The following is a 16649-nucleotide window of genomic DNA, read 5'->3' on the forward strand; positions in this document are numbered from 1 at the left end:
ATCCCACTCCTAGGCATATACCCTGAAGAAACCAAAATTGAAAAAGACATATGTACCCCATTGTTCATGCACTATTTACAATAGCTGGAACATAGAAGCAACCTAAATGTCCATCGACAGATGAATGGATAAAGAAGTTGTGGTACATATGCACAATGGAATATTACTCAGTCATAAAAAAGGAATGCATCTAAGTCAGTTCTAATAAGGTGGATGAACCTAGAACCTATTATAAAGACTAAAGTAAGTCAGAAAGAGAAAAATAAATATTGTATTCTAAACCATATATATGGAATCTAGAGAAATGGTACTGAAGAATTTATTTACAGGGCAGCAATGAAGAAACAGACATAAAGAATAAACTTATGGACATGGGGAGAGGGGAGGAGAGGGTGTGATGTATGGAAAGAGTAACATGGAAACTTACACTACCATATGTAAAATAGATAGCCAACGGGAATTTGCTGTATGGCTCAGGAAACTCAAACAGGGGCTCTGTATCAACCAAGAGGGGTGGGATTGGGAGGGAGATGGGAGGGAGTTTTAAAAGGGAAGGGATATATGTATATCTATGACTGATTCATGTTGAGGTCTGACAGAAAACAACAAAATTCTATAAAGCCATTATCCTTCAGTTAAAATATAAAAAAAAAAATTTTAAAGTAAGTACTTGCAAACCGAACAATTCTAAACACAAGATAAATTAAGCTAAATGAACTAGGAAATAATTTAATACCAGGTAAAACTGTGGTGTTGGAGAAGACTCTTGAGAGTCCCTTGGACTGCAAGGAGATCCAACCAGTCCATTCTAAAGGAGATCAGTCCTGGGTGTTCTTTGGAGGGAATGACACTAAAGCTGAAACTCCAGTACTTTGGCCACCTCATGCGAAGAGTTGACTCATTGGAAAAGACTCTGATGTTGGGAGGGATAGGGGACGGGAGGAGAAGGGAACAACAGAGGATGAGATGGCTGGATGGCATCACTGACTCGATGGACGTGAGTCTGAGTGAACTCTGGGAGTTGGTGATGGACAGGGAGGCCTGGCATGCTGCAATTCATGGGGTTGCAAAGAGTCGGACACTACTGAGTGACTGAACTGAGCTGAACTGAACTGATTAATGTTTGTTTATTGATACAAAGTTGTCAACAAGAAAAATAACTTGATGTGAAGAAAATTTAATGAAAGAAAATGCAAATGAGATAAGCGATTCAGGTGAACTTTTAGAAATAATTATATTTTAGGGTCTCTCCAGATATTCGACAACTTGAAAGTTAGAATTGCGCTAAAGTAAGTTAAGTGATTTAAGTTTATGGACAGTGGACCTCAAAAAAAGAGTTCTGTACATGATCAGTCAGGACTAAGTTTAAAATAAGTTTAGTTGAGTAAATGAACTTTAAAAAGTAAACTGGTGCAAAACTTGAATTTGGCTTTTCTCTCTGTTAAAAAGACAAGTTTTCTTAAGATATTGAACAGATTTTAAATTTCTTTTCCTTTTAAGTGATCTCTTCTGAATTTGCCTTTGAAATCTTTATTATCACTTTGGCTAAGTAAACAACCATTGTTTCACAGTCATGATCCTGTTGTGTTTTAAAACCCTTTTGATTTTTTTGAAGTCAAATTATAATGAAGTTCCTTTGACTTCTAGCTAACTTTGGGATGCTTCAAAGAGCCCCTAAAACACCCGCAAAGGGAGATATTAAACTAATTCGGTCTACATGGTATGTTAAATTACATACCAAGTGTTGTCAAATGAGTGATAAATTTTTTCAATTACATTGTATGGTAAATGTTAGGTATTCTTGAGATTATATGGAGCCCCTAAAATATGATATGTCTTAGTAAAATAATATTTGAAGTGTGTTGTATGTAACAGCAGTAATTGAGTTATTAATACTTTGTCAATTGTGTTGTAATCAGATTTAAATATGACTTCTTAAGTCTTTTATCATTATAGACAGTTATGGTTTCACTTTGACGCCTTTGTAAAAATGCCTCCTGTTCAAGAAGATTTATAAAAAGGATTTTTGGATAATACAAGTTTCTGACTTTCACATCATAATGCTGAACTGGGTAAGAAATTGAAGAATTCTAATATAAAAATCTGATGGCTTCATAAAGCTGTTAACAAAAGGATCAGTTACATAGCACTTAGTCAACTGGTAAATATGGGTATAACTTTTATGATTTCTATCTAAAAAAAATTTACTGGTTTACATCTGTGTTTTCCAGGTATGGGGAAAACCTTCCCCTTTAATTATGACTTAACAGTAATTGAGTAAATTATACCTTTGTAAGCAGAATTGAAACATTTATATTTTTCTCTCTACCTGGTTGATTCTGCCAGTAGCACCTGCTTGTCTCAAAGATTAAGCCATACATATCTAAGTATGCACTTCCAGTACAGTGAATCTGTGGATAACTCATTAAATCAGTTATGGCTCAGTTGGTCACTCAATTATTGCAACTGGATTACTACTAGTCATACTAATCATTGTCTTAATTTGTTCTTTGTTTTCAAATTGTTTGTACTTTTGTGTCTCCCTGCTATACTGTCTTTGTCAATGTTACTAGCTGCATTACTTATATTCTCCTACTTTATGAGATCATTGTCTCTTATAGTACCCAGTATGTAATAAAGCCTCCAACAAAACTTTTATAGCTAAGCATTTTGAGGAAATGGATCACATTTATAATATAAAATAATGGTAATAGTGTGATTCTATGTATGGGAAGAAGCAACAAGAGAAAATGTTTCCTGGGTCATAATTAGACATAGGATCCAGAGGTGAAAGTGAAGTCCCTCAGTCGTGACCAACTCTTTGCAACCCCATGGACTGTAGCCTACCAGGCTCCTCCATCCATGGAATTTTCCAGGTAAGAGTACTGGAGTGGGTTGCCATTTCCTTCTCCAAATCCAAAAATTAACACTTGGATTAATATATCAAGAATTTTCATCTGATCTGGGATGAGCCTCCCACTGCTATGGGACAAAATTTGATCACAAAATGTCTCCTAAATATTGGTCAAATTCCTTATCACGAGGGGAGGATCTGAGAAATGGAATAGTTTCTGCCACTATAAGCCATCAGCGATCGCAGCCCTCCAATGTGAGCTGGTGAAACCTGAGGAAACTCAGGAAGGAGAATAATACCTGCCATCTAGCAGCCATCAGACTGCAGCCACTACCTATAGTGAACTCCGAGGAAACTCGGGATATGAGAATACAGGGCCCTAGATAGCTGAGGTGCATATCAAGGGAATGATTTCAGGGATCCCTGACACTTGCTTCTGTATGGGATACAGAAAAGTGCTAAATTCTTTAACTTGAAATGCTGCCTCCTGGGTCTGAAGTCCTCAAAATTCCCACTGAATAAAACATAACTCTTAACTTTTAGGTTGTGAATATTTTTACAGTCTACAGATGTAAAGTACATACTCTCCACATAGGAGCAAAAGAAGTAACATTTGGAACTCTGGTATGGATGATGGGACATTCCCAGAGAGATCCATCTGACAAGATACAACAGGAAGCAATTAGAATGGTCATCTCCCTCTTTTCCACAAGATTGTAGAATGGACATTGACAGTGGGGAATTGTTACAGGGAAGAACTGACTCCATGTTGAGTCTGTTTCTCTTACTTTAACTTTTGCCTCCCGTTGGTTTTGTTCACTAAAAGGATACTGTCCATACATAAAGGCCTGCCTTGAGGAACCCTTAAAAGTTAAACAAAAGTATGTTTGTTTAGGACTTCTTCTTCTAGTAGATGGCTATAGGGTGGAAGAAATTAACATATTCCCTCCCTAAGGCTGGTCATTCCAGGAAACATCTGCAAGACTTATGACCGTTTTACTTTCTCACCTCCTCTCCTTCTCTATTCTATAAAAGAACCTGGCATTCAGACTGTGATAAGATGGTTTTCTGGAAACACTAGTATGCCATCTTCTAGGTCTGCTAGCTTTCCAAATAAAGTCATATGCCTTGCCTTAACACCTTGTGTCTGACTCACTGACCTGTTGCATGGTGAGCAGAGTGAACTTGGACTCAGTAACAGTTCGATCCCTGGTCCAGGAAGATTCCACATCCTTTGGGGCAACTAAGCCCATGATCCACAACTCCTGAAGCCTCTACACCCTATAGCCTATGCTCAGCAACAAGAGAACCCACCACACGAGAAGCCCACATACCACAACTAGGGAGCAGTCCCTGCCCGCTGCAACTGGAGAAAACCCATGTGTAGCAACAAAGACCCAGCACAACCAAAAATAAATAAATAAATAAGAGAAAAATAATAGACATACAAAAAGAAAGAACGGATAATCTACGCCATATGCAGATGGGTCTTCCTTTGTAGTAAGCTGTCTCTGGAAAACAAAGTTTGGTAGGGGGATTACCTGCCACTGTTTTGTAGGAGCACCGGGCTCATGTAAAGATCAATGGTGTCAGTATGTTATACCTGAGATGTTTGTGAGATCCCAAGTAGAGAGGACAAGCATGTGACTGGATATACGAGTCAGGAATCCAGGAGAGAGGTTCAAGTCTGGAAATACATATTTGAAAGTTCAGTGTTATAGCTGATATTTAATATTATGGGACTTGGTATGATCACTAAAGGAGAAATTGTATATAAAGAAAAGAGGGACCAAGATAGAGCTCCAAAGAACTATAACAATAAAGGTTAAGTAGAGGAGAAGGGTACAATACGAAAGAGACATAACCGTAATGTAGGAAACAGGAGAGTTTGGTATCATGGAGGCCAAGAGAGGAAAGTATTTCAGGAAAGGGAAAGTGGAAAACTGCACTAAAAGATGTTGAGAATTAAAATCAGGGCAGTGACAACTAGAATGATGAGGGAGTTAAAGGAAGGATTTTTTTCTTTGGAGATGAAAGATGCTTCTGAACTTTTAAAAAATATATATAAGAATGAAATAAAATAGGAGAGGGGGGGAAAGAACTGATAATACAAAAAAGGTGAGGGATGGATGGTTCTTGAGATAGGATCCCGAATACAAGTAGAAGTACTGGGCTGGAGAGGGGCCCTGGCCAATAGCACAGTAAGAGAAAGGGATTAAAAGCTAGAAGGACAGAAGTTTTGATCTTGGAGAGACAGCAGTGAGCAGTGGTTTGAAGTGAGATCTTAGTTCTCCCCTGCCCAGGAGTAGGATCTAGGTAGTCTGGATAAAAACCAGGAATCCTAACCGCCAGTCCAGCAGGTGCTAGAGGCTGGAAGTAAAATTCCTCTGGCCTTTGTCTCCATTGAAAAATGCATTTCTCAAGAAGCCAAGACTGTAAAAGTAGGTACAAAGGCTATTACTAGATAGATATATAGTACATATATAGATAGATAGATAGCCTTTATACTAGGTATAAAGGCTATTTCCCACACAGCACAAGTGGGAAAGCACACAGAGAAACAGTTTAGTCAAGACAGAAGCAAGGCAAAGAGCAAGGATGGGGCACCCTCACTAATGAGAAGTGCAACCAACAGGCAGTTAAACCACTTATATAGGGCAGTTCTTCTGGATCTTTGTTTACTTTTGGCTAGTTGTCTGTTTCTTTTTTCCACACCTGACCCACCCTAGAAGAACCCTCCCCAACATGCAAGCACAAATATTTTCCAAGAAGTATTCCAGCCCAGAGGTCTACTATGGGGTGATGCTCCCTCCTTTTTGACCCTCAGGGGGCCTTTCTGGGCATGTGAAATGTCTCCCTTGCCTCAAGGAGGGGAAATATGTGAACTCTTGATCTTTTACTCAAACAGGGATTAGCCCCTCTCTGTACCTGCCGTAACTATTATCTCAAAGTGTCCAAAGGAAACAAAGCCTGTTTTTTTACCCTGTTTCTGTTGTTCTTTCTATTTCAAAGTGCAAACAGGAGGCTGACTGTAAATGCCTAACCTGGAGTTCACCTACCTCCTGTCTCAGGAAATGCAAACAGGGGGCTAGTTTTAAGCATCTTGCCTGAAGCCCATCTATCTCCTGCCTCAGACTGAAGATTTCATGGGAGAAAAGAAAGATGCCATTTATATTTGCAAGGAAGTAGAGATGGAGGTAATTCACTGCAGAGGAAGATGGGGAGTAAGTGCTTATAAAATGAAGTAGGCATACTAGGAAATGGAATGGAAGAGCAAGCCCACTAGAGAAAAATAGGACAGGATTGTTGGGTAGTGTTAAGTTCCCACCTGAGCTCTGAGTTTGAGTCTAAAGTAAAATCACACAACTCAGTTTTGAGCTTTTCTCTAGCAATGTTCAGCTACTTGGGTGTAGGCATGAAGAAGATAGAGAGGATTTATTGAAAGGTTGTTTTTACTACTTAAGTATGACAGAGGAGAAAAGGGACTAGGCTGTTGCAGATATTTTTAAGAAAGTGATTATTTAACATGTATAAATTAGACTGTGGGAATTTCACTCCTGACCATTGTCACATGGGTGAAAATCTCAGGATGGTTCTCTTCAGTTTCAATAAGTTGCTAGTAGGGATTTCACTTCCCTACCTCTCCATTCTCCAGCTACCCATCTTGTCCAGGGCCCTACTTTCTGAAAATAGGAATGGAGCTTAGGAATGTTTGGGGCCATGGAAGAGGAAGTCATCCTAACAGAGCAGTCCTGTGGGCTGAGCAGACTTAAGGTACAGGTGATTGCCAACAGGTAATACGGAGAACACAGCTGCCTCTGGGATATTCTCTCCCAACAAAGACAACTACTACACCTGTCTGCACTGGCAATGTGTGGCATCCTCTGGCACAGCAAAGAAGGAGTTTCTGGTTTAGGAATAAGGATAGAAATTGATATAGGAATACAGTTAGATTCCAGTTACTGTTAGGCTTACGGTTGGGTTTAGGGTTGGCTTTGTGGGTCTTCCTGGTGCCAGGCAGTCATACAGTTTTTAGGGTGAACTCTTCTTTTTCTCCATGTAGTACCCAGAGGTCTAGGAAGCCCCAGTAGCTATCTTCCTTCCTCTCCCACTCCAAAATCTTGAAAACCCTTGATGCTCCATCTACTGTTTTACCAGTTATTAATAGTTTTTTTTTAAATAATTATTTATTTTTGGTTGTGTTGGATCCTAGTTGTGGCATGCAGGATCTTCTTTGTGGCACGAGAGCTTCTCTCTAGTTGTGGCTCGTGAGCTCCAAAGCAAGTGCACTCAGCAGTTGCGGTATGAGGGCTTAGTTGCCAGGCAGCACGTGCGATCTTAGTTCCCCAACTAGGGATTGAACCCGTATCATCTGCACTGGAAGGTGGACTCAACCACTGGACCACCAGGGAAGTCCTTAACTAAGAGTTTATTGATTAAGCTTCATACACCACCTTTATATGTACAAAGCTTTGCTTTTTCTTCTTACAAATGAAAAGCTTTGAATTTATTATTGTGCTAAAAATGGACTTCAAGAGCCTATTTTGGAGGTAACAATCCCAAACTTCCTGGTAGTTAACAGATGCTTTATGGTCTGCCAGTCTTGCTTGGATTTCTATAAGGAAGTGTGAAAAAATAAACACGAATATATTTTTCAGATTTATATCATACAGCTGAGTGGGAAAAAAGATGTTAAGTGTGTAAGTGGTATGCCATTGTTTGTGGGAAGAGAAAAGAAATACACATATGAATGTTTATATATGCAGCAAATGTCCTAGGGATTCACAAGAAATTTATAATTGTTATTTCTGAGTAAGGGACAATGGTTGCCTGAGGGACTGTGAAGGAAGGGAGGTCTATTAAAAAAATTTCCCACAACATTTAATTATGAAAAGGGTTAAACATATAGATAAACTGAAAGATTTTACATAGAGGACACTAGTTAATCCATCCCAGATTCTGCCATTAACGTTTTTTACTATAATTGCTTTGTCAACTTTTCTATGCAACCATCAATCCATCTTATTTTTGATACATTTCAAAGCAAATGGTAAACACAACTTCAGTTATCCCTAAATTCTTCAGCCTGAATATCATTAACTAAACTCAAATGTTGTTTTGCTTTTTCTTTTGAATGAAATGCAAAAATCTTAATGGGTACACGGGCTGGGTTTTGACAAATAAACAGAGGTAAAAATCTGCCTGCCAGGCAGGAGACATGGCTTTGATCCCTGGGTTGGGAAGATCCCCTGGAGGAGGAAGTGGCAATCCACTCCAGTATTCTTGCCTGGGAAATCCCATGGACAGAGGAGCCTAACAGGCTACAGACCATGGGGTCACAAAGAGTCGAACATGGCTTAGTGTTTAAACAACAACACAATAACAATACACCTAAATAAACCAAATACCTACCACAATATAGAACATTACCCTAGGAAAGGGAAGGAGGCTTACTTTTAACTGTATTCCTTTTAGTACCTTCTGAATTTTATGTTATGTGATTGTGTTCTCTATCTTTAAATAAATAAAATATTTAAATGTTTTAATAATGATGGTTTACAGAAGCTAAACTGGGTGAGGAAGGAAGTGAAAAAGGAGGGAATGATAGAGAACAAGGAAATAGTGGGGTCAATGGAATGAAGAACTCATTTGAGGTCAGACTGTAGCAATGGGATTGCCAGAGCAAGCAAGTTTGGAGAAAGGAATGTCTTGTTAGACAGTGGGATATTTGAAACTGAAAATTCAGAAGTAGTCATAAGGTTCAGAGTGTGATCATAGGAATAGTACAGGATAGTAGTCCCTTCCAAACCATATGTTCAAAACTGCACATTTTATTTTACCCTTGCAGTATTTATCACAACTCCATTTCAGAAACATTTGATTCGTGTAACTATGCTTAATATCTAGCTCCCTTATTAGACTATAAGCTCCAAGAGGACAGAGGTCTTATCTGTCTCATTTAATCCTAGATTTCCAGTGCTCAGTACATAACAAGAAACTGGAACAGGCATTAGATATTTAATTACTTAATAATGAATTCTTTAAGAAGGATCATTAATTTATAACAAATTCAACTGTTACATTGCAGTTTGTTGCCTAACTTTTTACTGGTACATAGTTATAAATTAATCAACTTACACTTTGCAAATAAAGCAGTAGAGCTGGACTAGGGTTGAAGACAACCCAGTGTCACTGGAAAAGGGATCCATAATGATACACAGTTTATTCTGGACCAGACTTTTTGCCCCACCCAGTTGTGACCTTGACCAGAAAGAAGTTTTCACTTTCTCATCTGTAGAACAAAGATTGGAGAAGGCAATGGCACCCCACTCCAGTACTCTTGCCTGGAAAATCCCATGGATGGAGGAGCCTGGTAGGCTGCAGTCCATGGGGTCGCTAAGAGTCGGACACGACTGAGCAACTTCACTTTCACTTTCCACTTTCATGTACTGGAGAAGGAATGGCAACCCATTCTTCTTGCCTGGAGAATCCCAGGGATGGGGGAGCCTGGTGGGCTGCCATCTATGGGGTCACACAGAGTCGGACACGACTGAAGCAACTTAGCAGCAGCAGCAGAACAAAGATGACCTCTAAGAGTCATCCCCATGTTGACAGGACATTACAGACCTAGTGGCTCTTAATCCTTGTTCTACCATGTAGTCATTGTTTAATCATGCCTAGATTACTCTCTAATAAATCACTGCAAAATGTTGGCCACCTAGGTGGCATGATTGTGTCCATCGAATGAGATAATACAAAAGTTTTCTAAATTACCCTTCTCATTGGATTCACTACAGACCAATCACGTTGAAATGGGAGTCTGATCATACAACTCTGTTCAAAAACCTGCAATGATTGCCCATCTCACTGAGAATAAGAGCCAGTCTTTGCTGTGGTCTACAAGGCCCTATAAGGCCTTCTGCTCTTCTTTCTCTCTACTCTAAACACACTAACCTTCTAACTAACTGTTCCTCTGAAACTCTGGGCAACTTGCCACCTGTGTTCCCCCCTATTGGGAATGCTCTCCTCCCAAATATGTCCTGGCATTCTCCCTCACCGCTTTCAAGTCTTTTCGCTCAAATGCCATCTTCTCAGTGAGACCTACTTGGATCCTTCTGTTTAAAACTGCAAACTGCATCCCTCTTCTCTATTTTACTCTATAGCTCTAACTTATTTCTCACATATTATGTATGAACGAACAGTTCGGAAATGTGTAGAATACAATACTAGGTAGGTATTACATGTAGGTTCTACATATAAATTACTTTCCCTTTATTTGGCCAGTGGTTTGAGGTCTGAAGGGATAAAGCTTAGGGGTCTTACAGTATAGGATGTTCTGGTATACCTGATCAACCTCTTAGAGGTTATTTCAGTGCCAGGCCCTCTTGAGTAGAAATATTAATAGTTAACACGTTCGTGCGTGTATTCATTGATTCATGCACACAAATATTTCTTGGGTCCCTTCTATGCACCAGTTCTCGAAGACAGCTATTACAAGCATTTCACTCCGGATAATGTCTTTTTCGTAACCTCACCCCAGCACTCGGCGGCGGAAGACACATACTCCTGCCAGCAGAGGGCGTCCCCCTGCCCTCGCGGCGTGATCTCGGCCCACGACGCTTTCAGGCTCCCACGCTCGCTCCCGAGCGCGGCTCCGCCCGCCGCGTCACGTGACGCGGCCGCCGAACCAGAGCGGCCGGTCCCAAACCGAGCTAAATTCGTTGCCACTGGCCTCTGCGGGTGCCACCACAGAGGCTCATCTGAAGGAGTGGGGAGGCTCGTGGAGCCGATGCTTCCTCTTCCGATTTCAGGTCGGCTCCTGTTCCCTCTCACCTTTCGCCGCTGCCGTCTCCCTGAGTGTTTGCATGAGCTCTCTCGTTTGGGGAGGCCCCGGTGACCATGTAGGGAGGGAAGAGCGAGGAAGCTCCGGGAGTGAGGGACGAGGTCAGCGCTGTGTGCACGCCGGCGCCCACCTTATCCACAGTGCGGGCCCGGGGCCCCCTCGGCCCAGGTGGGAAACTCGGGCCTGCAGTAGTGGCCTGGCACGGAGCGCCACGAAATCTCGCGCGGTCTCGCGAGAGTCTAAGTTGAAGGAACATGGCGACGTCTAATCTGTTAAAGGTAAGACCCTCAGTCCGGCTTGGATTTCTACTCCGGGAGCGGTGGGTTCAGCTCTTGGGGAATGGCTCGGTTCTGGTTCAGCGGCGAAATGGGGGAGTGTTCAGGGGTTGTCTACCGGAAGGGAAGACGGGGAGGCAGCCGCCGAGGAGTGGAACGCGGTTCTCCGGCCTTGGGGTCGAGAGGCCCTGGTTGTCCCTGCTGCCGGTTGCCTGGTGGATGAAAGGCCCGGCCAAGGGCTTACGGCGGGCAGTGGTCTCAAGGGGCCAGCGCTGGCCCGGGACCCCGGAAGAAAGGTGATGCCGTGTCCTGACGGATCGGTCAGTTAGTGTCCTTAGGGTCTCAGTTTCTTCTGAAGCGCGAGTCTTGAGACGCATAAGAAAAAAAAAGAAAATCCCAGAAAATGTTGTTAACAGGTTTTAATGACTTGGACCTCCACCGCCTCAGTTTCTCTTCTCATTCTGTCTGCGCTGATTTCCAAGTCAGACGGCAGCGCCTGTAGCCCCACTCCCTCCCTTAACTGCAGGCTACACGTTCCCTTCTGTTCTTCCTTTCTTGAGTTCGTATTTTTACCTTTTTAACTTAGGAAACTGTTCCCCAACCCCATTACACCACACAACCAGATGACTATAGTGGAAGCACTGCCGTTGTTTTAGGGCTTAGGAAAGTTGCCTTATCAAAGACAACCGTTAAAGTTAGTTTTATGTATTTGGGATAGCAAGGGGGATCTAGGCCTAGAGAGGCAGATTCTCTACCATCAGTTACAAAGTTGAGAGGAGAAAGAGGAAGACATGACACTAGTTTCTTCTATGGTATGTTTGTAGTAGGCAATACTTTATACCTTAAAAGTATTACTGAAATGGGGGTAGTAGATGAACTACTTCTCCCTCAATTAGGCCTTCAGACAGTGTTGATAGAGAATAGAAAATATATTAAAACTTACTGTAACCTCACTCCTGTCTTCTTTAGACTACGGATACTAACTGTATTAGTCCCTCTAATTTTACTAATTTTAGAGGCAGTATGTCTTCTTTTGGAGAAGGGAATGGCAACCCACTCCACTGTTCTTGCCTGGAGAATCCCATGGATAGAGGAGGCTGGTGGGCTACAGTCCACGGGGTCGCAAAGAGTGACACGACTGAGCAACGAACAAACACATATACACCGCCCCGCCCCGCCACGCCCCTCCACCGTCCCGCCCCGCCCCGCCCCGCCCCGCCCCTCCTACCCAACCCCGGGTCATCTTTTAAAAGAGGGAGGAACCTAGAACTAGACCTAATTTCTGCTACTTAGAATTTCTGCTCCATGACTTTGGGCAAGTTTCTAAATCTCTCCGTTCCTGAGTTTCCTCATCAATATAATGAATTATCAATAGCACTTATTTCATAGGAACTTTGTGAAGATTGAGCTAGTATATATGTAATCTTAAAACAGCGACTGGATCTTAACTGGTATGCAATACACATAAATTACTACAGTTACCTCTGCTGTTTCTCTAAGAAAACAAGTTCATGGGAGTTGAGTAACTCACTACTTTTATAGCAGTATAGCAAAGTTCTAATATATTAATTCAGAAAGAAAACTTTAACTTGCAAAGACTCCTGTTAATGTATCCATGCATTTACATAACCAATAGTGTATGTTATTAATTGAAATGTGTTTAAGAAGTAATTGTGAATTTTTGACTTACTGATAACGTGGATATAAAGCAAAGTCTTTTTTCCTTCCGGATTTGTGTCTCAGGAAAGAGTGAGTCACTTTATTCTACTCCATACAAAGCCTTACAAAGCATTGTTTGGAGGAGATATAAGTCTGAAGCTCCTTCATTCAATACTCTTAAGTCGTTACCTTGTAGAGATTATCAATCTATATGTATAGCACACACCCACCTATAAACTGAAAACGACACCTGAATGTATAGAAATAGGTGCTTAAGACTTAGGTTAAAAAGATCATAATTCGAGCAGTTCTGTAACTCAAATAACTTTTATAAATAAAAGGAAAGTGATAATGTTTTGACAAAACTGGTAAAAGTCACAGTCTCTAGTGAATATGAAAAGATGACAGATACACTTGAAAATTTTCAATTATTTAATGAAATGTTGAAAAGGGGGGAAAAGAATTTCTCAATATTTTATGTAGTATGTGTTTTTTAAATACAACTAACAATGGATATTATAAGTAGACATTTGATTCTTTTATCTGTATCACCAAAAGTTTCCTTATTCACATTGGTCAGAAAACTTTTTTTTCTCTCTTCATTGAAGTGTGTGTATGGATGGAGGGATTGTCTTGTATTTATGCCTTTAGAAATAGTTAATGAAAAAGTAGGAAATTTGTTTTGGAGAAATGACAGGGAGACCGTTACCAGAATTCATAGGGTCATTTGAATTAAAGTCTGGAGGAGGTTGGGGGGAAGGGATGGACTGGGAGTTTGGGATTAGCAGATGCAAACTACTGTATATATAGAAAATAGAATGGATAAACAACAAGGTGCTGCTTACTATATACCACAAGGAACTATATTTAATATCCTGTGATAAACCACAGTGGAAAAAACATGGAAAGATTGTTTATATATATATGTATATGTATAACTGAATCACTTTGCTGTACAGCAGAAATTAACACAGTGTTGTAAATCAACTGTACTTCAATTAAAATATAAATAGATCAATAAATAAATTCAAGTTTGGTAATACCTTGAATAGTCATAGATCTGGCTAGGGAATGGCCAAGTTAGCCTCATTTCCTTTTTTAACAGGTTTAGTAGGCTGGTTCACTAGACAGATGTCTTGGACATGGTGCAATTAGATTTCATCAGAGCATATTTGACAGAATTACCATGTCTTATGCGGTTCATGGGGTTGCAAAGAGTCGGACACGACTGAGCGACTGAACTGAACTGATGGTCAAAATTGAGAAGTGTGGCCTAGAAGAGAATACAGTTAGAATTTGACTATCAGGTAAACAGCTGTATCTGAAGAATGATGAGTAATGTCATCAACCCTGAAGGGAGGCCTTTAATGTTCTGCTGAAAAATAATGCCCTCTTCCTGTGTACCAGTAAGAAGTTAAGTTTATTGAATTTGTGAATGAAGAGTTTGGAGGGATAGCTAATATGTTATGAAAGATAACATGATTCAGAACTTTGTTATGAAACTTAAAAGTAAGAACCTAATGCAGTAGAAACCACCTACTTTTTTCATATTGGAATTTGATTGTATTAATAATGTGTTCACTAAAGCAAGTAGACCTTTGCTGGATTTTAGAACTCTTTTGGATATACAAAGATTTTGTGTTGTACATTTTGACATATGCAATTACCAGTTGCTTATGGGCTTGCCTGGTGGCTCAGACGGTAAAGCATCTGTCTACAATGCGGGAGACCTGGGTTCAATCCCTGGGTCGGGTAGATTCCCTGGAGAAGGAAATGGCAACCCACAGTACTCTTGCCTAGAACATTCCATGGACAGAGGAGCCTGCTGTCCATAGGGTCGCAAAGAGTTGGACACAACTGAGTGACTTCACTTTTCTACGGGCTTGCCAGGTGGCTCAGTGGTAAAGAATCTACCTGCCAATGCAGAAGACACAAGTGCCTTGTGTTCAGTCCCTGAGTCGGGAAGATCCCCTGCAGGAGGAAATGGCAACCCACTCCAATATTATTGCCTGAACAATCCCATGGACAGAAGAGCCTGGTGGGCTACAGTCCATGTGGTCACAGAGTCAGAATGGACTGAAGTGACTGAGCATGCATCATGCATCTTACTCCGAATAGCTGTTCAAATATTTTTTGTTAAACCTAACAAAACTATTCAGTTCTTAGCACATTATCTAGCTATTTGAATGCCCTTAACTTCCTTGGTCAATAACACAACGTTTCCTAGTTTCCCCTATGTTCTCCTCTTTTCCAAGGCACCTGCTCCATTGCCTCCTTCCGCTTGTTCTTATTCAGCTTATGTTTTCCCACCAGGACTTAGCAGCCAGTTCCCTGTTATTTTGTTTCAGTCTTCTTTATCCTCACCTCTCTTGTGTTTTTCACCGACCTCCCTTCTCTCCTTTCCCAATATAATTATTTCGCAGGATTTAATCTCCATCTTTTCTCTATTTTTGTACCTTCCTCTCCACCCTCCCCACCCCCCAGAAGTCTTAACTCCCATGATTTCACTATTTTTATCTCTTAACTCTGATCTGAGAGCTAGGACAAAGCACAGTGCTGACTGTATCAGTTTCCTGCTCATATACCTTTGATAGTTCAAATTCTTCGAGATCTTTCTAGTGAGGTCTTCTCCTTAATTTCTCTCTCGTTCTCCTTCCCCTCTCTCCCCCTTCCTCCCACATGTGCATGGCCTTGCAGGAGCGCACACATACACATACATTCCTTCCCTCCCTCCTTGCTGGTTACTTTTTGGTTTATTATTGTACCAGAGTCTTCAAGACTTTTTATGTTTGCTGTTTCTTGTGTTAGGAATATCCACCGCCCCCCCCCCCACCCCACCCCACCCCCAACCTGTTAAAATCCTATTTAAGTCATCAAGACTCAGCCCAGATAGCTCCTTTTTTCTGAGAGCTCTCATTTGGAATTAGTTGTTGCCTACTCTGCATGACCATAGCACTGCATCAGTATCTTCGAGCATTTACGTTTTGCCTTTTATGTTAGTTACAGGATCTGTTTGTGTATCTTAACTCCCTTTCTGGATTGTAAGCACTGTTAGTGTAGGGACTTTATATTTGTTGATGCTTTTAACCATTTAGTGTGGTGATTATTCATGCTTCATTTCAGTTCAGTTGCTCAGTTGTGTCTGACTCTTCGTGACCCCATGGACTGCAGCACGCCAGGCCTCCCTGTCCATCACCAACACCCGTAGTTTACTCAAACTCATGTACATTGAGTCGGCGATGCCGTCCCCTTCTCTGTCACCTTCAATCTTTCCCAGCCTCAGGGTCTTTTCAAATGAGTCAGCTCTTTGCATCAGGTGGCCAAATTATTGGAGTTTCAGCTTCAACATCAGTCCTTCCAATGAATATTCAGGACTGATTTCCTTTAGGATGGACTGGTTGGATCTCCTTGCAGTCCAAGAGACTCTCAAGAGTCTTTTCCAACACCATAGTTCAAAAGCATCAATTCTTCGGCGCTCAGCTTTCTTTATGGTCCAACTCTCACATCCATACATGATCACTGGAAAAACCATAGCCTTGACTAGATGGACCTTTGTTGGCAAAGTAATGTCTCTGCTTTTTAATATGCTGTCTAGGTTGGTCATAACTTTCCTTCCAAGGAGTAAGCATCTTTTTATTTCATGGCTGCAGTCACCATCTGCAGTGATTTTGGAGCCCCCAAAAATAAAGTCTTCCACTGTTCCCTCATCTATTTGCCAGGAAGTGATGGGACCAGATGTCATGATCTTAGTTTTCTGAATGTTAAACTTTAAGCCAACTTACTCATGGTAGGTGTTCCATAAATGAGTGATAGTTGACTGAAAAGAGAAGTCCAGTGCAGTATCCATGCATTGTAGATGGCTCAGCAAATGAGCGTTGGTTGGTTAAAGGGAGGAATTTCTGGCTTTATTTCCTTCTAATTAGATCTAGAGAGAGGGGGAGAGAAGGGAGTAGAAGAGTAAAAGCAACGCACAAGACAGTCCAAACTTACAAGTGAAATGTGAAGCACTACTTTTTTC

The 16649-nt window shown here is 41.1% G+C and overlaps 1 protein-coding gene across 4 annotated transcripts in view; it reads left to right on the forward strand.

Annotated features, from left to right (window-relative positions):
• The first annotated feature begins 10510 nt into the window (after positions 1-10510).
• The window catches only part of CUL5 (cullin 5), a 127430-nt gene continuing 121291 nt past the window's right edge, over positions 10511-16649 (forward strand). For 2 of the 4 annotated variants that reach the window (XM_070767576.1, XM_070767575.1), the window contains exon 1: positions 10525-10975. Coding sequence is in view for 2 of the 4 variants with exons in the window: in XM_070767575.1 (XP_070623676.1) it covers positions 10952-10975 (24 nt within the window). In the remaining 2 variants the exon portion in view is untranslated. Of the gene's footprint in view, positions 10976-16649 lie in introns of all 4 variants that reach the window. The other 2 variants (XM_070767577.1, XM_070767578.1) reach the window with 2 other exon arrangements.

This window comes from Bos indicus, chromosome 15 (assembly GCF_029378745.1).
Source record: "Bos indicus isolate NIAB-ARS_2022 breed Sahiwal x Tharparkar chromosome 15, NIAB-ARS_B.indTharparkar_mat_pri_1.0, whole genome shotgun sequence".
NCBI lineage: Eukaryota > Metazoa > Chordata > Mammalia > Artiodactyla > Bovidae > Bos > Bos indicus.